This window comes from Helicoverpa armigera, chromosome 8 (genome assembly GCF_030705265.1).
Source record: "Helicoverpa armigera isolate CAAS_96S chromosome 8, ASM3070526v1, whole genome shotgun sequence".
NCBI classification, from domain to species: Eukaryota; Metazoa; Arthropoda; class Insecta; order Lepidoptera; family Noctuidae; genus Helicoverpa; species Helicoverpa armigera.
Genome location: NC_087127.1, coordinates 5,605,176 through 5,631,504, shown reverse-complemented (window position 1 = coordinate 5,631,504; position 26,329 = coordinate 5,605,176). Strand labels below are relative to the sequence as shown.

General features: G+C 37.5%; 2 protein-coding genes and 2 non-coding genes across 6 annotated transcripts in view; 3 read left to right on the top strand and 1 right to left on the bottom strand.

Annotated features, from left to right (window-relative positions):
• The window catches only part of LOC110372776 (matrix metalloproteinase-2), a 139,209-nt gene that overhangs the window by 63,487 nt on the left and 49,393 nt on the right, over positions 1-26,329 (bottom strand). The gene's annotated exons all lie outside the window — the stretch shown is intronic.
• LOC135117185 (uncharacterized) lies at positions 13,097-15,135 on the top strand. The gene is made up of 3 exons (XM_064035686.1): positions 13,097-13,564; positions 14,134-14,276; positions 14,895-15,135. Exons 1-3 carry the CDS (start codon positions 13,399-13,401, stop codon positions 14,991-14,993), a joined length of 408 nt encoding a protein of 135 aa, XP_063891756.1. The 5' UTR covers positions 13,097-13,398; the 3' UTR covers positions 14,994-15,135.
• Positions 22,835-22,907, top strand: Trnak-uuu (transfer RNA lysine (anticodon UUU)). The gene has a single exon. It is a non-coding gene; the product is annotated as a tRNA-Lys (tRNA).
• On the top strand, positions 23,364-23,436 carry Trnar-ccu (transfer RNA arginine (anticodon CCU)). Its single transcript has one exon. It is a non-coding gene; the product is annotated as a tRNA-Arg (tRNA).

Here is a 26,329-nt window from a genome sequence, read left to right as displayed (position 1 = left end):
ATCAAACTTTATGCGGTGGAATTTAGCGAGCACTTAGTTGAACCTAATCAAAATTGCTTACTAATAATGCCTACACAATTAACGTAATTTGCGTGGCTCTCCCACGCTACTACAGATAATGGTTTTAATGTACCTTAAGTGAATTAATTGAAACAGGGCACCAAAAAGCTTCAGTAACTAACGCGCCGTACAGTGGGTAAAAAAGTTGAGTTGGTAATTCCAGTAAGGTCGGTGATACACAGGCTTATGTTTGAAATACAACGTGTGTAGCATTGTAGTAACTATTCATGTGAAGTTTGATATATGTCATGGCCACCCGGTACTTGTCGACGCTACGATTGTAACTACGGTTTCTCGATACAATTTTTTTTCATTGTATCTATTTATCCGGACTGACTGTTATTGTTATTTAAAAATAGCTTACTGCATGTAAAATAATACTACACGTCCAAAAGTATATCGATATGTATAAAGAATGTTAGTTATCGCACTATTATCCTACATTGTAAAATAAAAAGTTCTCTTCTCCTCCTGTCATTAAACGCCTTTTCAACGTAAACAGCACTTACAGAAACGACATTGACAAGTGACGAGTATTATTATCATTCGAGTATTCCGAGTAGTGACTGTTTGTTTGTGGTTTAAATAGAGCACAAAGCACGCTAGGCCATCGAGCCAGCCGCGGTGGCGCCTTACGCTTTAAATCTTTAATTACTACACGTTTATATGACCGGAACTATTTCCTGATGACGATAAAACAAGCACATACTGCTTGTAACTTAATCGCAGTGTGATATGCAGTGTTGGTAGGCCATTAAACAACGGGTATAACAGTTTTATTTCACGTTTTCTTGTTGATTGTTCGATGTTTTGTGGCGGTCCTTGTAGTGCTGTGTTTTAAAGAATGTATGTATGTAGTCTTACCTTTGTTAAATCTTGGAAGGTCCTGGACTTATGAAAATGAGATCAAATCATGTAGTGACTGAAAAAAAGTCACAAGTTTGCGTGACTATCTAAATGCAGAAAATGTTCTTAACATTTTATTTTAACATAAAATGTAGAGGTATTTTAATTTATAAGTTAAACCAACAGTTCTTATGCAAAATGAACGTTAATTTGTAGAATATATTTTTCCAATAAATCTTTAATTACTACTCGTTTTATTCCACTATTTCCCAGTGAATCGAATGTCGAAACAGGTTTCACCCGCTTCGTTTTCATAGATTACGCCGTATTATGTAACGTTTGGATTCCACGTATTTATTAAAAGCTCGGAAATACAGCTGTAGTTTACCTTTGAAATATTTACTTATTAACGCAGTCTAAAAATATATTTTCCGTGAAGGCAGGTAGGTATGCAGTTATTAACATTAATTAATGCTCAAATATGCAGAGAACGTAAATTGATATTGGTACCAGCGTGCGGAGCTAATGTCGAAGTTCAAGTAGTAGTAGGAATGTGGTAGTAATGTCAGTTTGTTCGGGAAGGCGAGGGCGGCCAGGGAGCGTATCGCTACCACAATAATTTACTCGATTACCCGCGTCGCGTGCCCGCTACCACTACAAATAATTCATACGACCCGTCTAGTAATGGCCTTTTAGCTGCCCGTCTAACTTCAAATGTAGTTACGTAGATGTGCTTACCAACTATTGCTATTAAAGTAGCCACTAAAACCTTCAATTTGTGCGCGTCATGTGTTGTCATTTGGGAAACAATTTGTAAAACTAACAATGTTTTTTATAATTTTAGCATAAGCCATTAATTTGTTTGAGTCCAATTTACTCTGGTTAACTTATAGATAGAACCATTCCATGCACTCACTCAAATATTGTTTTGCTTTTTATGTGGTGAAGGAATAGAAACAATATCTCTATGTACCTATTATATCTATCTTTTATATTATCCAGCATATTTTAAGAAAAACGAAGTCTGGGTAAAGTTAAGATGAAAAATACAAAAAACTTTGTACTAATAAAAAAGAGTGGAGGACGCAAAAGATGTGTGCAGAGATTCGGAGCAGGCGGCGCGACGCAAGGTTTTTTGTCTTTGCAAAGGATCTTTTATTAAGATATGTGTTTGTACGAAACATTGGACAAAAAGCTTGCTTTAATACAAGTTAAAAGAGAACTTCGTACGAGGGACTATTTAATATACGATAAAAGGCCTTTGGGGTAGTTCGTGAACAATTTATTATACCTACGTTAGAAATTTCATTCAGTATATTTTAGAGTCGTCCATATTTCAGTGAGGTGGTTTGTCCCACTAGGCGCATGCTTCGCCATCATAACTTAGAGCTATCAATTATTAATGTAAACGTTGTTGGTCGGAGGGCTCCACAATAATTTCAGTGTGGCATTGTAATTTAGCCGAGACTAGTCGTCAAGTTTCCTGGTCGGGACATGTTTAACTTCATTAAGCATAATACGAGCTCACAACATACTCGTTTAAGTCCAATCTAAGTTGTGTGAGCGGACGAGTTTACATGTGAATAAATTATTATCTTGCAGTCGGCAGAGTTGGTGTGAAACCTCGGGAACGTTGCAAACTCGATGCACGGAATGTCTTTGAATTTGTGTTGCTAGTTTAGATAGGTACCTATTTAGCACAATATCGTAACCGAGGCAAGCGTCTGATTTACTTCACTATTTTCAGTTAAACTTCAGTTGTTTGGTTGTCTATTTGTAAACTGTCTGTTCGAGCATGCGAAATAATTATTCTGTTAGTTTTTTCTAATAATAAGAACGTTCTGTAAAACCTAACTTTCGTTATTTTAATAGATATACGCTCGCCTCAACCATAACTTTTAAATATGTAGTACACACATTTACAATTATACAAAATATCCTTGATTAGAATTTGCAAGTTTTACTAGGGCAGTTACAAACTTCAGCGACACTACAACAGATATCCAATATTCATACATGTCAGTCGGTGTGCCAACAGCCTTATTTACTATGCCCGATTTCATAATAGCCAATTCAAACTACGTTATCTTATCTGTGGGCGAGCAGGCCCCTATGTTGTCTGTGGGACACTTCATACGGGCACAGATTCAAGCAAAGGCCAGTTCCATGCAACGCCTGTGTATTCTCATAAACAAATGTGATAATTAATTTATATGGTAACTATTTTTTTAATTTACACCACATTATATTACAAACTATATAGATAGTAAATAGGATACATGAAACACTACGCGAATTTGAATTTGAAATTCCCTAATAGCGTTATAACTTAAGTGTCGTAAGTTGATGCAGGCAATATTTTTCGGGAAATTAATGAAAATGCGAATAAGAGCGCAATATCAGCGTGGCACATACGCGTTCCCGTTGTGCACGAAGTTTGTCCGCCACTGAATAATTAACTTGCTAATGGCCAGATCGCAAATAAACTCCGAATTATTGCACTCAAACTTGCTCCGTTAGAACTATGAAACATGACTACGTTTAACAACAAACACTTTTTAAACTACTCATAGTAATATGCTGGCTTAATGGCTTTTTATACTACTTAACTGCTGTAGTAATATTTACTTCAGTCGTATTTAAATAAACTCAAGGTCTACGCAAACACGAGCGTAGCAAACTGCTACGCCGTAGCACACATGAGGATAAAATAAAAGTAACTCTGTCGTGTAGAATTATTAATGAAATATTTATGGATATAATAAATATTATTGTAAAATATTATATGGAGCCATATATTTCCTCGAGCAAGAAGCAAGTTTGTACAGCGATTGTCACGGCTCGCTGCGTAGACCATCTACGAAATAGTATTTTCTGTAAGCGGAGTAAAATTGGAACATGTTTTATTTTTTAAATGTTATCTGTGTCTGGAAAAATATTTTTATGTTGAAAATCTTTGCCTGTTCTTCATCAGAGCTCGCTATGTTAAGAACGATGTTTGTCTAGCATGATATGAATAGAATATGCTACAAACTTTTACTCTTATAAAAAATATATCAACACGTATAAAATCTCATTAAAAGTAAGTATATATTCTCGCAGTTCTAATTTAAAGTTACATATCAAAAATGGTTCATTCACATAATTTGGCAAATAGTTATCACGAAAAACGGCATAATATGAAATGTTATTAAAAGAGATAAGAGTAGCCGTTAATTTAAATAATAGTGCTGTCCATTAAACGTTAATAACGCTAAGATACTCGCTAAACGCATTGTCGGTCATGCCTCAGATCCAATCTGCCTGCATATTGTGTATTAGCTTACAGAGCCGCAGAGAGCGGAGTGTTCCAATATTATCGCATAATACCTTCAATTGAGATTGTTCAACCGCACACGATTTACATAAACTGTGTTCCCGGAGCACGTGCCGCTAAAACTGCACTGATTGCCGTGTACTAGCAACCGATAAAACTTTTATTTGAGCGCCAATTGAACGGATATGTTTTACACTTTTTGATGGTTTCCACGTCCATTGTAAGTAAGCGGTTTTATGGAACGACTTACGTTGTTTTCGAAGGATACTTACGATCCGTTTCAGTGTTGCTGACGACATTTTATGTTGAAGTTTGTGGAAATGTTTATTTTAAATGTAGGTTGACTATGGTTATTGAGGCTATCATTTTGGGTATTGATTATGTGAAAGTACGAGTTCAGGCGAATGGGTTTTGTGAAAGCTTGACGAGAATGTGACACACGAGAGCGCACGATACGCGCATTACGCTAGATTCTGCATTCAGCTGTAAAGTAAACTAATATGTTTGCAGGCAGGCTTTACGTCATGTATTTTAATGAGGTAGTTACATGTGAGTATCAGTGCCTTCCTCAAGCGTTATGATAACGTAACAATTTTCAAACCCACGCAACCGTGCAAGTTCTAGATCTTTATTGTTAAATATTTTTAACTGTAATTGTGATATATAAGGTACATATACCTAATATGCATAGACAATTGTCTTCTTCATCCTGTCAGGTACTTCAACTATCATGGTTAATGGTTTTGTTCGGCGCGCGTTCTAATTTAACAATCTAATTGGGTCACTCGCACACTTCCCCTTAAAACACTGAGCCCATACGTTTCGCCAGCAAATGGTCGATGTCTACAAAATTTGTAACAGTATTAAAAATGGTACTTGTTTTTGTACCGTCTTAGAGAATGATTTATTTATGAAGACAAAACTTGTTAACAATTTATGAATTAAGTTTTTTAATAAAATATATTTTTATTGTTTGTTTCCAAACTTAAAAATGTTGCAGACGTCGAGACGAGCGTCAGGTCGTATAGGAAATCTCCGGCGGTGGTCGTGGGTAATGGCCCAAGTTCGGCTAAGCCTCGGGAAGCCCCGGGACGTGTGAGGAATGCGCTCCCGCCCCGCCTTATTACATACGTGATTCTTATTTATATTATATTTGGAGCCGGCGGAGAACGCGTTTCCGATATCGTCAGGCGGATTAACGCATTGCCGCCTTTTAGTGCTCTTAGTACTCAACAACTTTGTAAGAACCTTACGGAGTTACGTGAACATTGTCGGAAAACACTTTTACGGTTATAAGTTTGTTTTATAATGTATTTGATGGCTCTAAAACGTTATAACAGCTAAGTACCAGATTTACGACGTATATCGTAAAAATAATATATTTTAGTTGTATCAAACGCATATAAATTCTGAGTACCAACATTCGTAGCGGAGGACCAGTATCGTTTTATTTACTTTAAAATATTACCTTTTTATATTTCCTCTAACATTTTATCCCCATTCATGGAGCACAAATCGATATAAAACATCCGGTAACAATATATCAAGTGTGAGAGGGACCTTTATAAAGTATTTTCGGTAGTGTCCTGCGGGCATGTTGGAGTTGTAAGAAAATCCGGGCGTCCCTGAGGGCCGGATGCACTGTTTCCGCCCGACCCGGTCCTGACAACTGCTCCTATATTTCTTACTACCAGTTATACCTTACAACAGATTAGAACTAATAAAGAAGTTACCAATACTAAGTGCTTGAGAGCTAATTTATGAATATGTGAGAATCTATGAATATTTATTATTTGAATTCTTGATCACAGTTTCTTTTAATGAAGTTTTTTTTTACCAGAGACTGCACCAGTACCTGCATATATCTTCAGTCCGCTAATTTAAAGTTGAAAAAAGTAACAACCATTTATTTTACAAATGTAATTGTTCAGAAAGAACGAAATAATAAGGACAAATTGCCCTTGTAGATCCGTCGTATCAATGGAGCGTATGTCAATGGTCCACAAAGTTTGATCGGTCGCCCCTGGACACCGGCCGCCATTGTCACAAATATCGTGCGACCGAGGCTCAAAGGATTAATTACGTCCTTACACTGATCGCTTTATATCGAAGCGTAATCAACAATTAAAGGCCATTAGTAAATACTTTTTGTACTGTTTTCCTCTATGGGTATTTTTTTCAGCCTTTAGATATAAGGTAATGTGGTTCCTTACCAGCTCAGCTAAGTAGGCAGATATGGTGTTGACAATGTACGTACCTGCAAGAAAAAAAAAACTTCGTTAAAATCATGTAACTAACATGTTCAAAATAGGCTTAGTTTGTAACGAACGTATATTTCCTACAAAAAACAAATCCGGCATTAATATTTCAAAATTACAATTATAAATTGCGCTACCCTATTCATTTTCATATCCATACATCATAATATTACTCGCGTTTATTCCAATTAAGGGCAGACGAAGATACATGTGTTTAGAAAAGTATAAAAACAACATAAATACAATTTAAGCTGCTTAATATCTGTCTAAATTATAACGGAGCGCAATTACTCAAAATTAATGGTGAAATTAATACTTTGACCGCTGTGTTAATTAAGAGCTTTATATTTACTGGTGAATTTGTAACACTGATGTTTTAATTACATTTATATAGCTAGGAATATGAAATCCAGTGTTCATTGACACGCGAAACACGATACTTTTCACAGGAAGCCGAATGTACTCCTAATGAAATATAGGGAAACACGACGGGCGCCCACATTTTATCTGATCTGATTTCAACATGGACACATTTAAATAACATTATGGATTTAATTTATCACGAACGTAGCCAGGTTCAAATCGAAATGCGAGAATTTTCCGTCACGTTATTAAAGAAGTCTGAAAGAAAATAATGATTCTGTAAGCTGCTCGGTAACAGAATAACAACAAGTGAAAGCTCTCTAGTCGGAAATCTGTTCATCGACTCGCTTCACAGGTTCATATTATTTTCCTTCTAAGAATATCTTTAAAGGAGACTGCCCGTTAATAGGTACACGCTGTGAATCCGTAAAAAGTTGCCTTTTGCATTACCACGGAGTTTCACACGAACCGAAATATTCCGGGCGTGTATTACAATTTACATAAACTCCAGCGTCATTCGAGATGTATTAAGGAGAATGACATTTTATGCTTTGATATGCGGTGGCGATGCAACAGAGCCGTGTGCTGGGAATAAAGTAGAATGGCGTGGAATACACCATTATCCCGCTTTTGTGTATGATGTTACGTGTGAAGTTGTTTTATGTTTTCCACAACAAAACATTTCTCGCTGATATTATTATTTGTTAAATAAAGCCATGAGCAAGTCTTAAATAAGAATGAATTTATAATTAAACCGAGAAAAGATAGCATTCCAAGGATCAATGTGGCATTCGAATATCTTCGCGAGAATTATTCGAGAAAACTTTTCGAAATGTTATCTTTCCTTCAGTACTTATGCCAGAAGTTTCACATTAAATTATTATTAGAATATTAATCTCAAATTATGAAATATACTTTGCAGTATTTTTATTACTGCTGCTATTTTAATATTGCTGAAAAGCCATAATAGAATTACAGTTTATTGAGTAGGATCTATCGTGCATGACTGACATCAAACAAACCGCAGTCTTTTGAGTCCGGTAATGCGATAGTTTCTTTGACATGATAACGACCCGCGTTCCCAGCTCATATCAACCGAATACATTATATTCTATTGACGTGCGATCTCGCTGCCACTGTTCACGGAACCAGGAAATATTGAAAATATAAAGCTGCTACTTATTTAGTCAGAAGTACCCGTGTAACCAAAATGTTCATTCACAATGACAAAAAGATCAACAATACAGCGTCAGGGGTCAGTAAATAAAATGTGAAAATAAAATAAACGCAAAATGTAATCCGAGTCCGCTGCCTGCAAACCGAGCCTAAGCTTTCCGAGAGATAAAAAACTTTTAATTGGAATTTTTTGTAGATTAAAACAATTATTACTGAGGAGTTTGTCAAAAAGTAACGTTAAAGAAAAATATGTTAAATGAGATACATTTCTCCAGTGAAGGTATAAAAATTAATTAATCTTTGAATTTTTAAAGAAGGATTATATTGTTTGTGCCCACTTTATGTCAATGAAGCACACGCTTTCATGGCGAGTTATTATTACATCACAAGATGACACTTTCCACTCCCGCTTTTTCACTGGATTATCGATATCAATGAGCTTTTGAGCGACGGATTAAATTATTCTGAATATCGATTAGGGATTTAAACTATGTGCACAATCCTGTAGCTGGAGGATCGCTATTGTCTTTCAGAATTGGTGAGTTCTGCCAACAATGAGCACTTTGTCGCGGCGCAGCGGTGCGTGCGGCGACTCATTCAGCGTACATTTTGTTCAACGCGTTATGTCACTGTCAAACATACTTCCATCGTTATACTAATGATTTTTTTAAACTAAATGCGACTGTAAAGCGATTTTCGATTAGGAACTATTTGCAAAACATGTGTTTGTTATGTGTTAAATGAAAATATGCCTGTGTACCTGTATCTAAACGTAATTTAAAGGACTTTTCTAGAGAATTCTTTCTATTTATCAGGAAGCAGAGAATATTAATTGTTGGAAAACGTTCATAATTTTAATGTGCAAGGTAGCGCTAACACTTATCACATTTAACTGAAATGAAGCTCTCTCAATAAAATGATTTAACGTTTGCATTTTACACAAGGACGATGTAAATTTAATGCGAACAAAGTAATTTAAAAAAGAGACGACGCGTTAAATCTAATTTACAGCGAACGAATCCTTAATCCTTAAGCAAACATCGCGGAGGGGAAAACTGACGCATTAGCCGCGTCAGTCATCAGCAGAATGAATCATTACTTGAAGAGTGCGCCAGTGGCTCGTGTCAAAGAGCCTGTAGCTCAAAGGTCCTCGTGCCCCTCCCCCGGCACCAGGCGGCAGCGCGGTCGCCGCGCACGCCCGCAAGGAAGGGCTGATTGAAGGGCCACTCTAAAACCTCGACCACCCGCTCGTTCGCTCGCATTCAAGGGTCGAATCCGGATTATAGGGCGCCAAAGTCTGCACCTTCATCAGATATGTATAAATTTGTTTGCAGATCGGCAATTGAGGCGCCCAAAATTGTACACTGTCTGTAATTTTGCTCCATTCAACGACTAAAATAAAACGGCTGTATGAGATTAAACTACCTTATCATAACCCCGGCGTTGTAAGGGTGTGCGAAATAATGCGCTGACGTGATTGAAAAGGCGATGTTGTTTTTGATCTTTTTCGAAATTCCGCAAAACAAATAGAAATGACATGACATCGTGTATTAGGCGGCATTCAGGACGGCAGCCGGGGCGTGGTAAGCTGTTTCCCTGGCACATACGTGTGCCTGCACACATCGATACCTTAAGGCGAAGTTGCCGTGTAAGTTATTATAAGAGAGGTGCGCCGAGGGAAATGAATGTCGAGTAGGGCGACCCGTTGTCATTCATATTAGCTGCGACGGCTTAAATTTGTAATCACACTGCGCCAATTCATGGCTGTTGCGGCATAACTGTGATGAAAGTAGGAAAAGTAAGCGCTGGCAGTAAAAAGTAAATACCGACGTTGATAAAATTGAACTGGAAGTGAGAAGAAAGCGTCGTGCTATACTGCGGGTCGTTACTTGCGAATAAAATTGGTATCCATTATGTTCCGTTTGATGGCACATTATTATTTCTGAAGGGATTATCGGTCGGACGCCGAGGTTGAAACCACTCACTTCAGCTGTAAATAGGAAAGTAGATCGGAAGCGATGGACTGGCACTAGATAACACATTTTAGTTGACTTAACCTCATCTTTTGTTTATGATTTTCAGAACATGTGCCTTGCAAAAATCGGATAATATTCTATCAGAAACCAAAAACGACCGACGAAAAATGTTGAAATGATATGATGAATAGACGTGTTTTTGAATTTTTCAAATCGCGGAGCATAAAGCTCAGCGGCGGAAGGACAGGCGCGCCCTAATAACACTCACGGATGACGAAGTCCGTCGTAACACAAAATGATTACACACATAAAGAACCTTATCTCTTTACATTCTACACTGGCATAAACCGGTTACAGTCGGGAGTAACCGTTCCGCAACCGCTCGAATGTTTACGCGAGTTTTACGCACCAATCTCGCCACCGACGTTCCCGCTAGAAATTGAAAACGGAATTATGATGAAATAAAAATGGCACACGAAATGCTCCGGTAGCGTGGTCGAGCGGCCGCTGGCAGGGGCGCGCCGCGGTGCAGCGCCTGCTGACTAGACAGCAGGAAATGTACCATGTGCCGCCGGATATCGGCGAATGTGTTCGAATTTTAAGTGAGCCGACGAAAATTGATTCTGCTCAATTTTACGTAAACATGACGAGTGGATGCATTGATTGAACTAAATCCGGATTGCATTCGCACCCCGTCCGCTCGACGTAGCCGCCGGTTACGAGCGCCGCTCGGCGAATACAGATAGTCTACGAGCCCAATCTCATGTCAGATGTAAGTATCGTACATTTACGAATTTGTACCACCGAAATAGCCGAGGAAACGTTTAATTATACAACATGCTTGACTTTCAATATGCACCGCACTACCTGCGCCTGGAATGCGGTAGAAATATTTTGAATATCTGCGTAGCCTCAATCACGACCCCAAATCACGGGAAAGCATAACTTGCGTAGGTACATTACAATATCTATATCTTTGTCAGGTATACAACGTATTAATTAATATGCTTTATACCTACTGAGTGAATTTTACAATGAATGTGAAAAGAGAACCGTAACCGATATTACCGGTTTTAAGACAGGTATTCGAGACTTCTTATGAATTAAGCGTAGGTGAATACAACAAGACTCGATTAAGTAACATTAATAAACCAAACAGTTTCTTATTCTGCACTCAATTTGAACGGAAAACAAGTAAAATCTAAATGCCTGACCTTTCTAGGCGACGCGATAAAAGATGATGATGTTTCATGAAACAAATTGCATGTAAAGCTCCGATATAAATGTGTTTTTAATTATCACGGAGCGGATGAAAATGAATGTAATTTGATCTGCAAACGGAGCATTTTAGCCTTTATGTCAGCTCTCTGTATTTAAATAGAACAATTAAAAGCGGTCAAGCGTTCTACGTAAACATTTTTACGTCCGCCTGTTCAGTGCTGTTAGGGCGGCGGCGAATTTGCATTTTGCACCGAGTCGCGCTTGCATCTGATTCCGCACTTCATCGCAACCTGGCAATTAGCAAGGAATCAGTCGCCTGGATTTATTGATATACGACCCATCTTAATTAACACTGCGTTTTATTCAGCATTTGTTGTTGTAAACTGGTCATTTAGCGGGCGCGTGCAAATAATGCCGTCGAATTCCTTTTGTTTAGGGCGTTACGTTGTACTTTCTGTTTGTGTTAACTATGGTGTAGCTACGTATCCTTCATTATTTTACACTCAGCTCTGCAATTGACAAGCTGTGGTTGCAAGTTGTTGACGTATGTATTAGTCTGAAAGTCATATGTCTGAATGGCCCTGATAAAAGTTTCGCTAGTTTCAATTCCCGTGCGGTCAGCAAAAAATTCTGTCGGTCCGCTGTGTGTGTAACTTGGTCGTCTTTTTGTGAACGGGCAGTTCTACCTGACTAGAGGCTGCGAAATACTAGTCCCTTCAAATACTTGTATTTTTTTCTGCAAAAACAATGGCTTTACCTGTAGACTCAACTATTGGAGTGAATCTATCGCACCGTAGAGAACTACTGAAACTATGAATTACTCGGTCTGCGTTTTTTGTGAAATACTTTTAAACATGAAGCTTTACGGTAAATTCTGAAACGGTTGCATGGGGATACATAGGATAAAATAATATTAAGAAAAGATAGCATTTAAGAGAAACCCAAAAGATTGGGAACAAATACTTACCCGTGTAACCCACGTATTTCATTGAACACTAATTTAGATCGTTAGAGAAAGGTCGCGAGACACATGAATTCTATTACCGAACCACTTATCCGTGTAAAACGTCACGTTTGCGTTAACGGTAAACTCAATTGCGCCGGAGTGAGGTGCACTCCCTCGCTGACGTGAATGTGTGATGCTAGGGGCTAAAATATTGAACTAGCTCAGTCCGTAGGTAAACATTTTTGATTGAGCCCGTACCAGCAACATTTTCTTCGGAATCGTTGAAAGTATTCCTCCGCATTTGCATTTACCTTTGCTACGAAAAATAAACTTGAATCGATTATGTATTTTTGGAGGGGCCTATGAGGACGCCTTATAAGTTCTGTGTAGATATGTGTTTTTAGATGCTTGTCTTATTGCGGTTGTCTCGGGGGGAACGTGAAGCGCTTAAGAAATTGATGGGATTATACATTGCTACACAACGATAACTGAGGCTTGGTATGTTTTCCTGAATCATAGGATTTTGTGTTACAACATTAAATCCTTCTGGGAAAAGTCAGATGATTTATTGTAAAATCGGAATGAAAGAAGCCCCAGTAGAATAAGTAAATGAAATATGTACACTGAAAAAAGTATTTTACAAAACTAGTTGAGTTAATTCACAAATAACCAAACCTTGATAAAAGACAAACGAATTTCATTTACGTATTGATCAACTGCTTCTGTTGCATTTTACAAAAATATTTTTGTTATTTGAGTTGGTTATAAGCTACAAAATTTTATGTTATCCAATACAAAATTCGGTTTCGGCACTTTGCAACATAATATGTTTTGCTATACTCTACACACTTGTGACTTTACAGTTGACCCAACTAAAACTATTTTTTTAATGAATAGTTGCTGTTTTTCAAGTCTGCTATATTAGTTTGCTACCAGCTAAATAGTATTGTTGAGATTTGTTTTGCAAAGTTACTAAAAATAAACAAAAAATTTGGCTGAGATCAACTAATATTGATTATGTTGGTTTTAGAATATTTTTGGTTATCAGTAATACAGCAATATAATAGGTGGTGAATAAAGTTATGCTGCGCATAACAAAACGTTTTGGTTACATCAAACACTAACGGTCAGTCCTGTAGAAACCTGTTCTTCTCGTGTTGCGTTGCGAGTAGGTACTTGCGAGGCGAGTGTAGGTTAGGTAGTGGATGTGTGTCTGTTGTGCAATGTGCATCGTCTATGGCGAGCGGGAAAGCCGGCGTTTTCGATTTTATGCATGAATCATATATCATCAAGCAACGTCAAGAAGATTTCAAGAATGGAGCCGCCGCCGCTAGACGAGGCGGCAGAGAAAACGATCTCGGATTATCTGCGGTCTTGGAAGCTTACATTCCAAAATTTTTGGGTGAGTGTTTTTCACTTCTATTTCTTACATAATTAGGACAATAGGTAGTGTTTCATTCGTTAAATCACTATTTTAAACAGGGCATTTCCCGTTAGATGCACTTTTGCATTCTTCTTAGATGCGTAGTGCTACTTTGCCGAAAAGTAGAAAAGCAAGCACCATACTACTACACATCAGGGTGTCGCACAAGGCGACTGATGTCAAGGTTTACCGCCTAATAGGTACCTTCGTAGGCCAGGAAACGGGTAGCAGCGTTTTCTTCCAAACATGAAGATTATGACAGATTCTGCAGTATTGGAGAACGCATATATGTTCAGCAATGGACTGTTATGAGCTATTGTTTGACTATTTATGCAGGTCTTTTGCTTTCCTAGTGTATGATATTATTAACTGCATACCTACCACACCCAAAGATGAACCACTGACCCCCGCACCTACATAACCTAGGGCCTGTCCTCTCCCAACCAACTCTTATTTTTATTAAGAAAAGTCCCGTGGTACTAGTAAACAAGCTGACTAACTGACTTAGTGCGGAGATAAAAAGACTAAACTTATCCATATTATTTCAGAAGAATCCATTGATGTGGAGACTCTCCAAATGTTGTCAGAGGCTGACCTGAAAGACTTAGTGCCAATTATTGGACACCGGGCTAAGCTGACGACACAAATCAAACTTTTGACCAATATAATGTCAAATGCTTTTGAGAACACTGTAAGTAATAATAACAATAATTAATACTTAATTAGTCATTTAAATCTACACTAATATTATAAAGCGAAAAGATTTGTATTTCTGTGTGTATGTATGTTTGTAATGAATAAACTCAAAAACTACTGCACCAATTTCAAAAATCCTTTTATAATTAGAAAGCTACATTTACCCTGAGTAACATAGGCTATAGTTTATCTCCATAGTACGGGAACGGGAACTACACGGGTGAAATCGCGTGACATTTGCTAGTTAACATTAAAATATTTAATAAAAACATGTATATATGTTATAATTCGTGTATGTATGTTAGTAATGATTACTTTTTAATTTCATTACTGTCTCTGTGGTCTAGTGATTTGGGGCTTTGGCACCTGATCCAGAGGTTGTGGAATTGAATCCCATGGAAAATACTTAGAGCATGAAAGTCATTTTGTGAAGTTGTTCCCAGTTTGATTAGGATAATGCAGGCCGAACCAAATCCAGGGTTGTTGTCTGTCCAGTAGGTTATCCTGTGCTTTGGAAGGCATGTTCAGCCATCAGTCCCTGTCACTGTCTCGGACAGTGGTCGTCATATAAAACTATGTTAGAGTTTGATCAGGTTATTATTTTATATTTCAGTGTACTAATACTACTCCGGACTCAAACAACCAAATAATGCTGTATACAGTGGAAGATTTGCCAGTTATACAGACATTACCTGATGAAAAATGGAAATGATCGAATATTAAATACTATTTTGGTGTATGTAGCTAAGTTTGGCTAGTATAGTGTGCTAGCTCTTTGTCTGAATTAATTATAAGTTCCTACTAAAATTAATTGATTTGATACTTAATAAATAAATATAATTGTAAAAAACAAAGTTGTTTTTCTTATTCTATCTCAAGTTTGTAACCGAAATGAATACCATAGTAGGTAAGATTTGGGGAAGTATATATCTTGCTAAAACTTCTAGGTAGGTAAATGAAAATCTACAAGAAAAAAAAAACACTTCAGGCTGATGCTACAGGGTAGCCCGCGAAATTCAAATTTTCTTACGTTTTTTTGCAATTTGAAGTGCTAGGTTGTATGTTGATTAAAATATTGTTCGCGATTGTAAGACGTATGTAGTTACAGAACTAATAATCATCAAAAGATTTTTTCAAATTCAAAGTCATTGCTAGACCTTTTAGAACTTGGAGGATTGTACTGATGCTTTTGATGATTATTAGTTCTGTAACTACATACGTCTTACAATCGCGAACAATATTTTAATCAACATACAACCTAGCACTGGCCTGCAAATTGCAAAAAAACGAAAATTTGAATTTCGCGGGCTGATCGGAGCAGTCACTCTAACTAAAAAGTTATGTTACTTTTAACCGAAAAGTTCAGTTACAAATAACAAAATAGTTTGGTTACAATAATATTATAGTGATGTTACTAATAACTGAACTATACCACACCCATGACCAAGTTTTAACCAAACGGATTTGTACGCGCTAACAATAAAATGTGGCTATTTTTACATAACACTTTTGTTTTATAATACACATATTAAGTTATTTATTCTAGAACACTTTGGTACAACGTGAATAATAAATTTGTTAAGAAGTTATCATTTTTGTCGAGCTACTAATAACAGATCTCTAATAACAAAACTGAATTTGTCTAATAAGAACTATAGTTATGTAGTCACTATTTTTATGTAACAGGTTACTCAATTGTTTGTTATTTGTTACTCAAAACTTTTTTCAGTGTATTTACTAGAATTTATTGACGATAACAACTTAGTATGTTAACTTAAAGAATTATTATTATTGTAAGAGGTTGTCTAAATTTGGAAATTCCATTTAAAACTTTAACGTTTTACCACTCAAAAACATAATTTCATATTGTAATCAAATGATATTATTGTACAATTAAGTAGGTACACCTGCAATGCATTAGCTTTGAATACACATAACGTTAATAGACAATTCCCAGTAACAACAAAATCATACTTTTGTTGTATATACAAATACAGCGGTAATTTTCATAATTGAAAGGAAAACCGTTTCCATTAGTTATTTAGAAATAGCGCTCCTTGATATTGTACAGCTTTAACCGTTATTATTAAATTGTTAGCCGCGGTCGTTACACAACAAATTGACAGGGACTGAATAAAACAGTAGTTCGCATTCAATTAAAATGGATACCCCAACAATTACATTGTATTCAATTTGTTTAAAACTTTACGTTCATTCAAACGACGTACATCTGTTTAAGATAATTCGCGAACGCCAGCAAAATTCAGTATCAAAGCGGCAATTAAACGGAACATTAAAAGTGAAACGGAACCTCCACCTTTAATTACAGCGACTGCTTTCTTTCCTTATCGCAATTTTATTACAATGACAATACGCAGGAGCACGCCTATTAAATTATTTGTGCGCCAGTCTAACCTCTGCGGCGGCGTTAAGCCAAAATTACTTATTGTACAAAAAACATTGTCAGTAAATGGTGTCAAATCATCCTTGTTTACCGGAGCGGCCGAGCCGGGTGCCGCATAAATCATAATATTCCTAACGAGTGTAAGACGTTGCAAGGGTACTGACGGCTTTCCCAACGTTTCCTCTATAATTCAAATGCGGCCTCCTCGTTCTCAGCGGAAAAGTTGAGCTTTCCGCACATTTTAAAATGTGGCGGATACATCACGTATGTGTAGCGTACTGTCCTCATATATCCCGACGTGTTCCACGCTTTCTAAATAATATTTGGAGCTTACAATTTTTATTTGGATCTTTTTTATAAGAATTTTTATTTGCTATTCTGCAAATGTGGTTAGATAACTATACCTACTTGAAAACTTATTAATAGTAATAATGCCTTTTAAAATCTTTTTTTCTTCCCCTTTAGAACTGCGCTACATACACCATATGTAATAAAATACTTAGCAGCGATATAGCAGTGAATATTTCCAGCAGTACGCGGCGCTACATTTTTGGGCTTAAGGAACAAAACGTGGCACAGTCGGATTATGAATAATAGCAGAGTATGAGCCCACTCGGCACATGATATACAGTACTTTTACGTACACCTATATTGTCCTTGGTTACACGTATCTAAAATTCATGCTCTAAATACAGAGCCGCGCGGTTGAGTACACACTTGGTGGTATTTTATTGCCAACCACACGAAAGCAATCTTGAGCACGGTGTGCCACAACTTTTTAATTTTTTTGAGATCTTACTCCAAAAATGTACGTAAAAATATCAACCGCCAAAGTATCCCCGTGCATCTCGGGGGTTGAAGTGCTTACGTTTTTAGATTTTCCTTTACATTTTCTTACATACCGGTGCAATTTCACTCTGATATTATCTTTTCATTTAAGAACTGCATTGAAGTATAAGTATGAACGCTATAACCCTTAAGGTACCTATTTCAAATGCATTTTCATGTACCATCTCATAAACCCGTCAATATTATACGGTAGTTATGAAGTTATACGACAAATGTTTCCCGAAACAACGATAAGCCCAATCGGAAGACAGCGGACTGCTAATTCATTAATGGCTCAGTTAACGAATAAGTGTTTTAGCGGAAATAAGATCGTTCGGAACAGACGCGAGACGTTTTAAAACAATGCGCATCATTCAAATATCCCATTAAATCGTGCGATTTAGCTCCGAAGAGCGGGTTCGGGTAAATTAAGCAAATTAAGAGCTCGCTCCTGAGACAGTAATTACTGCGCGTCTGTACTTGGCCATCGACCAAGTACGCTGCCTACTTATACTACATCCTGCTCGATTTATGAACGACTCGATTCGCCCGATTTTCAAACGTAACTCGATTGGTTCAAACCCCATGGGATCGCTATGGATTATGAATGTTATCGTAGGCGAGAGCTGCACCGACGCTGAACAATTTTTGTCTCGACTACGGCTTAGGATTTTATGAGAGACTTTTAATGATGAGATTATCCCAACTGAGCAATGAACTGATTAAGGTTTCAGATAATAACTTTTATTATGATAGGTACCCTTATAAATTAATTCAGCCGCGTCTTCATCGATTGAAGCTATTTATAAACTCAAATATCGATCATATCCAGCGAAACTTATGCAACGTAACATATAAACAAACGCAAGTATCAAGGCCTTTCCTCAGTCGTCTCCTGTAAAATACAACTTAACAAGTTTCAAATAAGTCTAATTGAAAAGTTTGTTAACATTCTTGAGTATTTGGCTGGAACCTGGAACTGCGGCCAACTTTCCGTCGGTTCAACGGCGATCACAACTCGTCGAAGTAATGAAAGCTGCGTCAAAATAGAAGAAAAAGTGTCAAAATGCCACGTTATCAAGTGAAACAGCTGTAGTGCAGGCGCGTGGGCGGGCGGCGGCGCGCTGAGCCTATCGACTCGCCGCCCTCGCGCGTGCACTCACTCACCTCAAGGTCACCGCTGCCGACCATCGCCCGCGAGCCGCCCGAGCCCTACTCGCAACCCCGCCGCGCCACCCTCCTTACATTTCGACTACCCACTTTAAAAATTTAAAGTATTCCTCGTCCTTCCGGCACATTTTCCCGGGTGAGGGCGACCGGCGCCCGAGGCGTCCCTGAGAAAACTGTCGGACGTCGCCGGTCCTCGTCGGGTTATATAGGCGGCGGCGGGGCGGGGCGTCGGCGCGAGTTGCGCCGTCGATTCGCGAACTCGATAAATAAATTAATTAAAAGTGCAAGTGAGTGATCGCCCGCGTGCAGTCGACCTGCGAACTCGTCTAGAGCTTCCCCTTAATTGGAATTTCAGACCCACCGGATACTTGGCCGAGGCACGGATTGTTTTCCAGTCCAGGATTTACGAGCCACTCGTACGAGGTCTCCAAACGTGGCGTTTGAACGAGCTCAGCCGAGATTGAACCTGATTTATATCGTCCTGTAAAACAACCTCATGTCTAACAGTGTCTCAATTTGCTCACGACAAAGATGTATTGCAGAAAAGTAGTTCTAAGATTTACAACACAAATAGCGAGAACATCAAAACCTTATTGGTTCTTAAAGCCAAAGCAATTAACGAATCACTATAAGTTTAAGCCAACGAGTCTACCCGACTGAATTAAGTGGCACGTACATTATAGCCACTGTAAATAGTTTCGAATCCAAACCTAAAGTTGTACTTCTTATTTGTACGGACTTACACCCCCAGCTACATAAAAGTGACATAACAAAACCATACTTGTACCTAACCAGAGTACAAAAACCAGACACCGCTGTAAGAACTACGACAAGTAATAGAAAAAAGCAAATGGATCTGTGTGGGCAGTAACGGAGTTAATCACTTCGTTACTGCTGGTAGTAACTTGAACCCTTCAGGTTCGAAGAAAAGCTGATTGCGGCCGTGGTGACGTCACGCGGCGAATATCCCGGAGTGCAACTTACCTACGAGTACTACACAACTTCAGAACGAATATCTCGCTCCCGTTGTCTGTTTATAAGTGTAAGAATCTCGGGTGTTTCGGGAAAATTCTTTTTTCTTTTCGGTTTATTTGAGGTTTTCAGTTTGTTCTTGATGAATTAAATAGAAATGTCCATATATGCATTCGGAAAATTTGCACTGAATATTATACTTAATTTGAACTTCTACGTCTACGTCATTTTTAATTTTGCAATCATCATCCATTATATATTTCTGTATAACATAAGTAACTACTGCCATGTGTAGTGGACGCAAGCGCGACTGAAGGCCCTGGGGTTCGATCCCCGTTTCCCGAATTACAAGTGTTATTGGGTATTTCCATTAGGAAATTCACATTAGCAGCCCGGATTGGATTCTTCTTCGGCTTTGGCCCGTTTGCATGAGGTCCTCAAATTATAACGCATCTGAATCGTACATGCATTAGGTATGTGGTCACGTTTATATAAGACCTTCATGAAGAATAACCAAACTTATCATATTTTCGTTTACCCAGCAACTAACGGTATCTAAAGCATTTACTTTTATATATAATGTTAATGTTTACTTACATATATGTAGATAACATTTCCGATTTTAGAACGGATAAAATGACGGAATGGTGTCCAAAAACTTTGCTCCTTATTTATTTGCTAATATTACCTATTCACACTAGCATTTATGAAAAAAGACTCTTGCAAGTGAGCAAAGTGACCACGCTGTGCCAATATTCTCCCTGTTATACCTATGTAGAATAAAACGTCGGGTGTCACATAGTGAACCCTCTAGCACTTTATTCCCGTTTATTCAGAGAACTAGCTATATCAGTCTCAGGGTAAAATTAACTCCAGATTTCTAGAAACATTAACTTAATACAATGAAAGCTTTATTATGGGATGTTGAAAATTTAATTTTAGCGATGGAGAAATAAGGATAGATAAACAGGAATATCAGTTTTCTAAGAAAAAATCTCTATAAATAGTTTCTCTATCATAAATAGACTTAGGATCGATGGATTAAAAGGATCCTTCTGATGATGAAAAGATGAAAATTAACCATGAAAGTTACTTATTTATGACTAGCTGATTTCCCGCGGTTACACTCGCGTCCGATGGAAAGTACTGCCCGTACTTACCTGATTAAAATATAGCCTATGTTACTCAGAAATAGTGTAGCTACCCAATAGTGTCAAATTTTGCAAATCGGTTTAGTACTTTCAAGCAAATAAACGAAAAAATATTTCCTCTTTATTATAGTAGTATTGCAATGACCAGATTTATATTTCTAACCGAACCTCACAAAACAAAAGCCACACAATTTGACGTCCATAGTGTTAATTTAATCGCGTTATGACGTCATATGAACACCCTGAACATCGGCTGACCTGTTGTCTATGGATATTACTACACATATACCTACGCCAATATACGTTCCAACATTTACTACATATGTATACCAATGTACGTACTAACATTTACTTCATATGTATACATATTTATGTGTAGGTATACATACCTACATGTAGGATACCTAAGTATGTATATAGTGGGTTATGAGGCATTAGGAGTTCCAGGAAGTTACAAACCTACTTATAGATAGGTAATGTGACGTAGATAGTTTATAGTTCTGGTGGTACATAATAATATGGTATCTATGTTTGGTACCGGTTGTGTGTTATGTACCTACTAGCTAATACATACAATGTTATGACAATTGGATACCTTTAATGCATTAGCCACATTTTGAAATTTTTTGAAAAAAAGTGGAGTTTAAACAGATCTACTTATGCTTTACGAGTACTAATAGTTACAGTCTACTGTTGGATACCTCCAATCCATCTCAAGACATACAGAAAAACCGGCCAAGTGCGAGTCGGACTCGTGCACGAAGGGTTCCGTAAATTACAGTTAAATCAACCTATCTCAAAAACTATAAGAGATACTTTGATCAAACCAAAAATCGTTGAAAGAGTTAATTAGCATGCATCACCTCTATTTTTTTTAGAATTTTATACCCCGTAGTTATAAAAATAGAGGGGGGGGGACATACTTTTTACGACTTTGAGAGCTGATATCTCAAAAACCGTTCACTTTAAGAAAAATGTTTTTTAGAAAACTTTATATCATTTTAAAAGACCTTTCCATTGATACCCCACACGGGTATGTACATCGAAAAAAAAAATTTCATCCTTCAGTTACATGTATGGGGGGCCCCACCCCCAATTCTTTTTTTTACTATTTAGTGTCATATTTTTGTAGCGGTTCATACAACACATATTCCCATCAAATTTCATCACTGTAGTACTTATAGTTTCCGAGTAAATCGGCTGTGACAGACGGACAGACGGACAGACGGACAGACGGACAGACGGACAGACGGACATGACGAAACTATAAGGGTTCCGTTTTTGCCATTTTGGCTACGGAACCCTAAAAAAAGGGTTCTAAATATAATTAATTTATTTTTAAACTAAGTATTGAATAACACCTAACACTAAAGGATCTATCTACCTATTTGATTTTTGGAGGCCACGCCAACTTCCCATTAATAGCGGTATCATCACAATTATAAAAACAATGGAAGTTATAAATAAGTTTAACACCGAATTTGCCTTAATACCGGATCTCATCGTGGGTACGTGACAAATTAGTTATTTCGTTCCATTTAATTAATACTTCATGGTGATTGATTTCATAGTGAAATAATTTGCATTGTTATCATTTTAGAAAACCAAATATTAATCAATCGTTTGATCTTAGTATTTTATGCATTAGAAAAAAAGTTGTTTTGTTATTCTAACACAAGTATTGTTTTCCTCACTTTTTTAAATAAAATCTAACAGTGACTGATACACATAAAAATAACTACCCGGCATGAATACACTTAATTGGCTTATAGGTACCTACGTGACTTGGTTTCCGAGAATCAATCAAAATTCAATCTAATGAATGAAAAGTAACGATTCTTAGAACGGTTTAGGAACTAAAAGGATTCCATAGATATTATTTAATGTTCAACGAATCATGAGTTTCCCCAATGTTATAAAATTTTGTTCAAATAAAATGTACCGTCTTATCACGATTATCCGCCTAAAATAAAAAAGAAACAAGTGCCATTTTGAACGCGGCGCGTAATTTCGGCACACCATACATGAGCCCGGATAGCTCAGTCGGTAGAGCATTGGACTTTTAATCCAAGGGTCCAGGGTTCAAGTCCCTGTTCGGGCGGCTCTCTTTTTGCAATTTAATGTCACAGTATTTCTTTTTGCTAGCTATTTTTTATTTTGGTATTTTTTAATGCCTTAAAATAAATTATTTTTATTTCATAACTTAAGCGGCTCGTTATCAACTGTTTAATGTTTACCTAGTAGTACACATGGATGTGATAAAACTTGGTGTCACAAATTGTTGATATGATTGAAGTACAGTTATATGATACTAATAACTATTGTTGTTCGTATCTAATGTGCATTTACTCCTATTAAGGCAAGCATTTTGCAGACGATTGATTCGTTGAATAAACGAAAAAAACGCAGTCAATTTGCTGTTATTTTGTCTAGACGGAGCTTCCAGATCAGACAAGGTTGAAGATCAGGGAAAAACTTGGTAAATGATGGCTGATAATCAAATCATAGAATCAATAACATGTTGTAAATAATGTTTAATTTCAAGCAGATGCCACAAGCCCCTGTGGCCTAATGGATAAGGCATCGGCCTCCTAAGCCGGGGATTGTGGGTTCGAGTCCCACCAGGGGTACAAATTCGTTTTGATCTTCTATTTTGTTATTATATTTTAAATCTTTTAACTTCTGGGTATTTGTTTACTTTTATTCTATTTATTTGTTTTAAGTACCTACCGGATAGCGTATATATTGTGTAAAGATGTTGGTACTCTTATACCTATTCATAATGGTAGTACAGCAACATGCAAGTGAAGGTGGGCGAAATTCACGCTTTATTAAATTTTACGAGGTTCTCCTGTCCAGTCGGAGTTTAGAAAATGTTACTAGAGGTAGTTTTAAAACACTTTTATGCTTTGGTACAACAAAATGATGATATTGGACCGTGTTATCGTTGCTACCCGAACCTATAATATCTACTACTATTGCGATAACCGTGGATGTTCGAGAGGTTAACCGTCAATTCTTTAACCCCGGTTTAAATTGTAATCATAATTTTAATAAAATGATCCACAGATTCATTGTCGGTTTACTACATTCAATATACGCATAATAAGCTCTTTATTACGCCGTACAGTCGCAATAAAGAGCAATAGAAATTGTGAAATGCCTTCAATATTGAAATGTCGACCTACTTCGCGTGGCCACGGGGTGCCTGCGGGGCGCGGCCGGTGACGGTGGCAGGCGAGGGGGGCGAGGTGGGGCGACCGGGGGGGAGGGGCAGTGGCTACGTCACTACAATTAATAATGGCTCGTCATGGTCCTCATCTACTTTATCGGTGAAAAAATAACAGTTTAACATAAAAGTTATGGGAAAACCTTAGGCATTGTAATGAAAGGAGGGTAGCTGTAATTAGGATTGTATCTCCTTCATCAAACAATCTGTAAGACTTGACCTGAAATTCTTAAACTTTCTGCAAATTGCAGTGGTATGATATAGGCACCTTAAGTTTTTACATGGAACCTTGCAATAGACGTATAATTTTGTAATTGTACCACCTTAGTATGATCTTTAAAAATCAAAAGGCTGGAACGTAAATAAAAAGATGAATTTTCATTGCATCATTGCAATTTTCAATGATTTTAATATGCAGATATTAAACACGTTAGCACAACAATAACAAGTAGGTATCTGCACTAAACTTATCTAATAAACTTTGTGTCTGTTAAATAAGTAGAAATAAAGATCTAGGAAGGATACAGAATATTTATACTAAAACACTATCCACCGCAGTTCGCGACCGCCGTTGTGGCCCCGTCAATTAAAAACCAGACAAATATCAAATTACACTATTTTATGCATCCAACAATATTCCTACTTTATTTCTATTTGTTGCAAGTTGCAGAAAAAACGCGGTTCGTGAATGCTTACGAATTTTCACGAAGTATTTTAACAATAAGCTCGGTAGCCGGCAAGTATGGATTTCATAATATTATTATTGCTAGTGTTGAGCTGAGTGGCGATGACAGCGCCCCATGCGGCGAGAGGCGAAATGCGCCTGTCACTTCCCTGTCAGCGACATAGCGAAAACAATACCGTTATTTCCATGTAATAACTCTATCGTTATCGGACGTCTAAAACATAACGACGTTTGTTTACATTTCATTGTATCCATCGCATTAAGTCCAGCTTTGTTAATGCGATAGGTACCTACTACTACTTAGGTACGTATAGCTATGGCACAGATAACGTTATAATACACTGTGTTGTCTATTAGGTATTTGAATTTTACAAGACTTGGTTTATTTCAGTTTTAATTTAGTAACTTATGTTAATGTAAGAGGTATGCACATGTAGGTACAGCCAATTTTCAATATAGGTTCTCGCCCTCAACCATTTTTTTTTTCTAAATCCCTCTCGCGTACCTACTGAGTTTCATTAGAAGTTTTCCTGTAGATAACCAGGTTTTACTGCTGTTGTCTTCACCTATTTTAAAACTTTCCTGGGGACAAAAAACGCGTTCCTTCACATAACAATCAATTGCGTAACTTATTTAAGATAAAATGCGTTACACAATAAATGGCATGGATCGTCGAATTCCTTTCTAAGAAAATTGACATGAAACCCACATCAAAACGTCTTTGGTTGAAGGTGTTTCTTTATAGACACCTCACAATCGACTTAAAAATATACCTTAATCCCTATCCGAAAATAAGCATAAGGTCGAATTGTATTTATAGAACAATTATTGCAGGACGCGGGTCGGGTCTGGAGTCTGTGTCTGTGCTGACCCTCCCGGCGCCGCGCACTCGTAAACCCACCGCGAGATGGCGCTGCTAGTTTTATTGCTTGTTTGCACAACAAGCTGTAATGGAGGACTACAATATTGACAGACCATTAATTCGACAGGAAATTGTGCTGAAGCCGCGGTCTGTGCAGGTGATTGTGAACTTTTTAAATTATCCGCGTGTTTGGTGGTTGTTTCTACTTCAAACAGTGAGCGAGCAAGTCGGGCTTTTTACTCCAGGGACATCAAGTTGAATAAACTCTGCAAGCTGCAGCCTAGTGGGCACCGTAACAGGCGGCACGAACACGACACGTTTATATAAATGTCTCGCTATCGATTTTTCTCGTACATATCACTCTAGCTACAGTGGGATGTTTACTACGTAGGTAGGGCATCTATTTCCTACACGGGTACCTACTTACGCAAAGCTATGTTGTTTACGCAAGTAACGTAGGTACCCAATAACAAAGTAAAACCGACGGGCAAGCGGCCAACGTCTTGGTCCAAATCGACCATATGGAAAATGCAAGCCAGCTTAGGATCAGGTGAGCTCTTAAAACACAGTTGGCAGAAGTGCTCAATGGAGCAAGGTAAGGATATCGTCAACGCATATTTGAAATGAACTTCGCTGTACCATAGTAAGTGAAGGAAAAACAGTTATTTCGGAATACTCAGTACCTACATGGCACATTATATTATTACCATTAAGAAATGTCGTTACCAGAACGATGTATGATGGAGT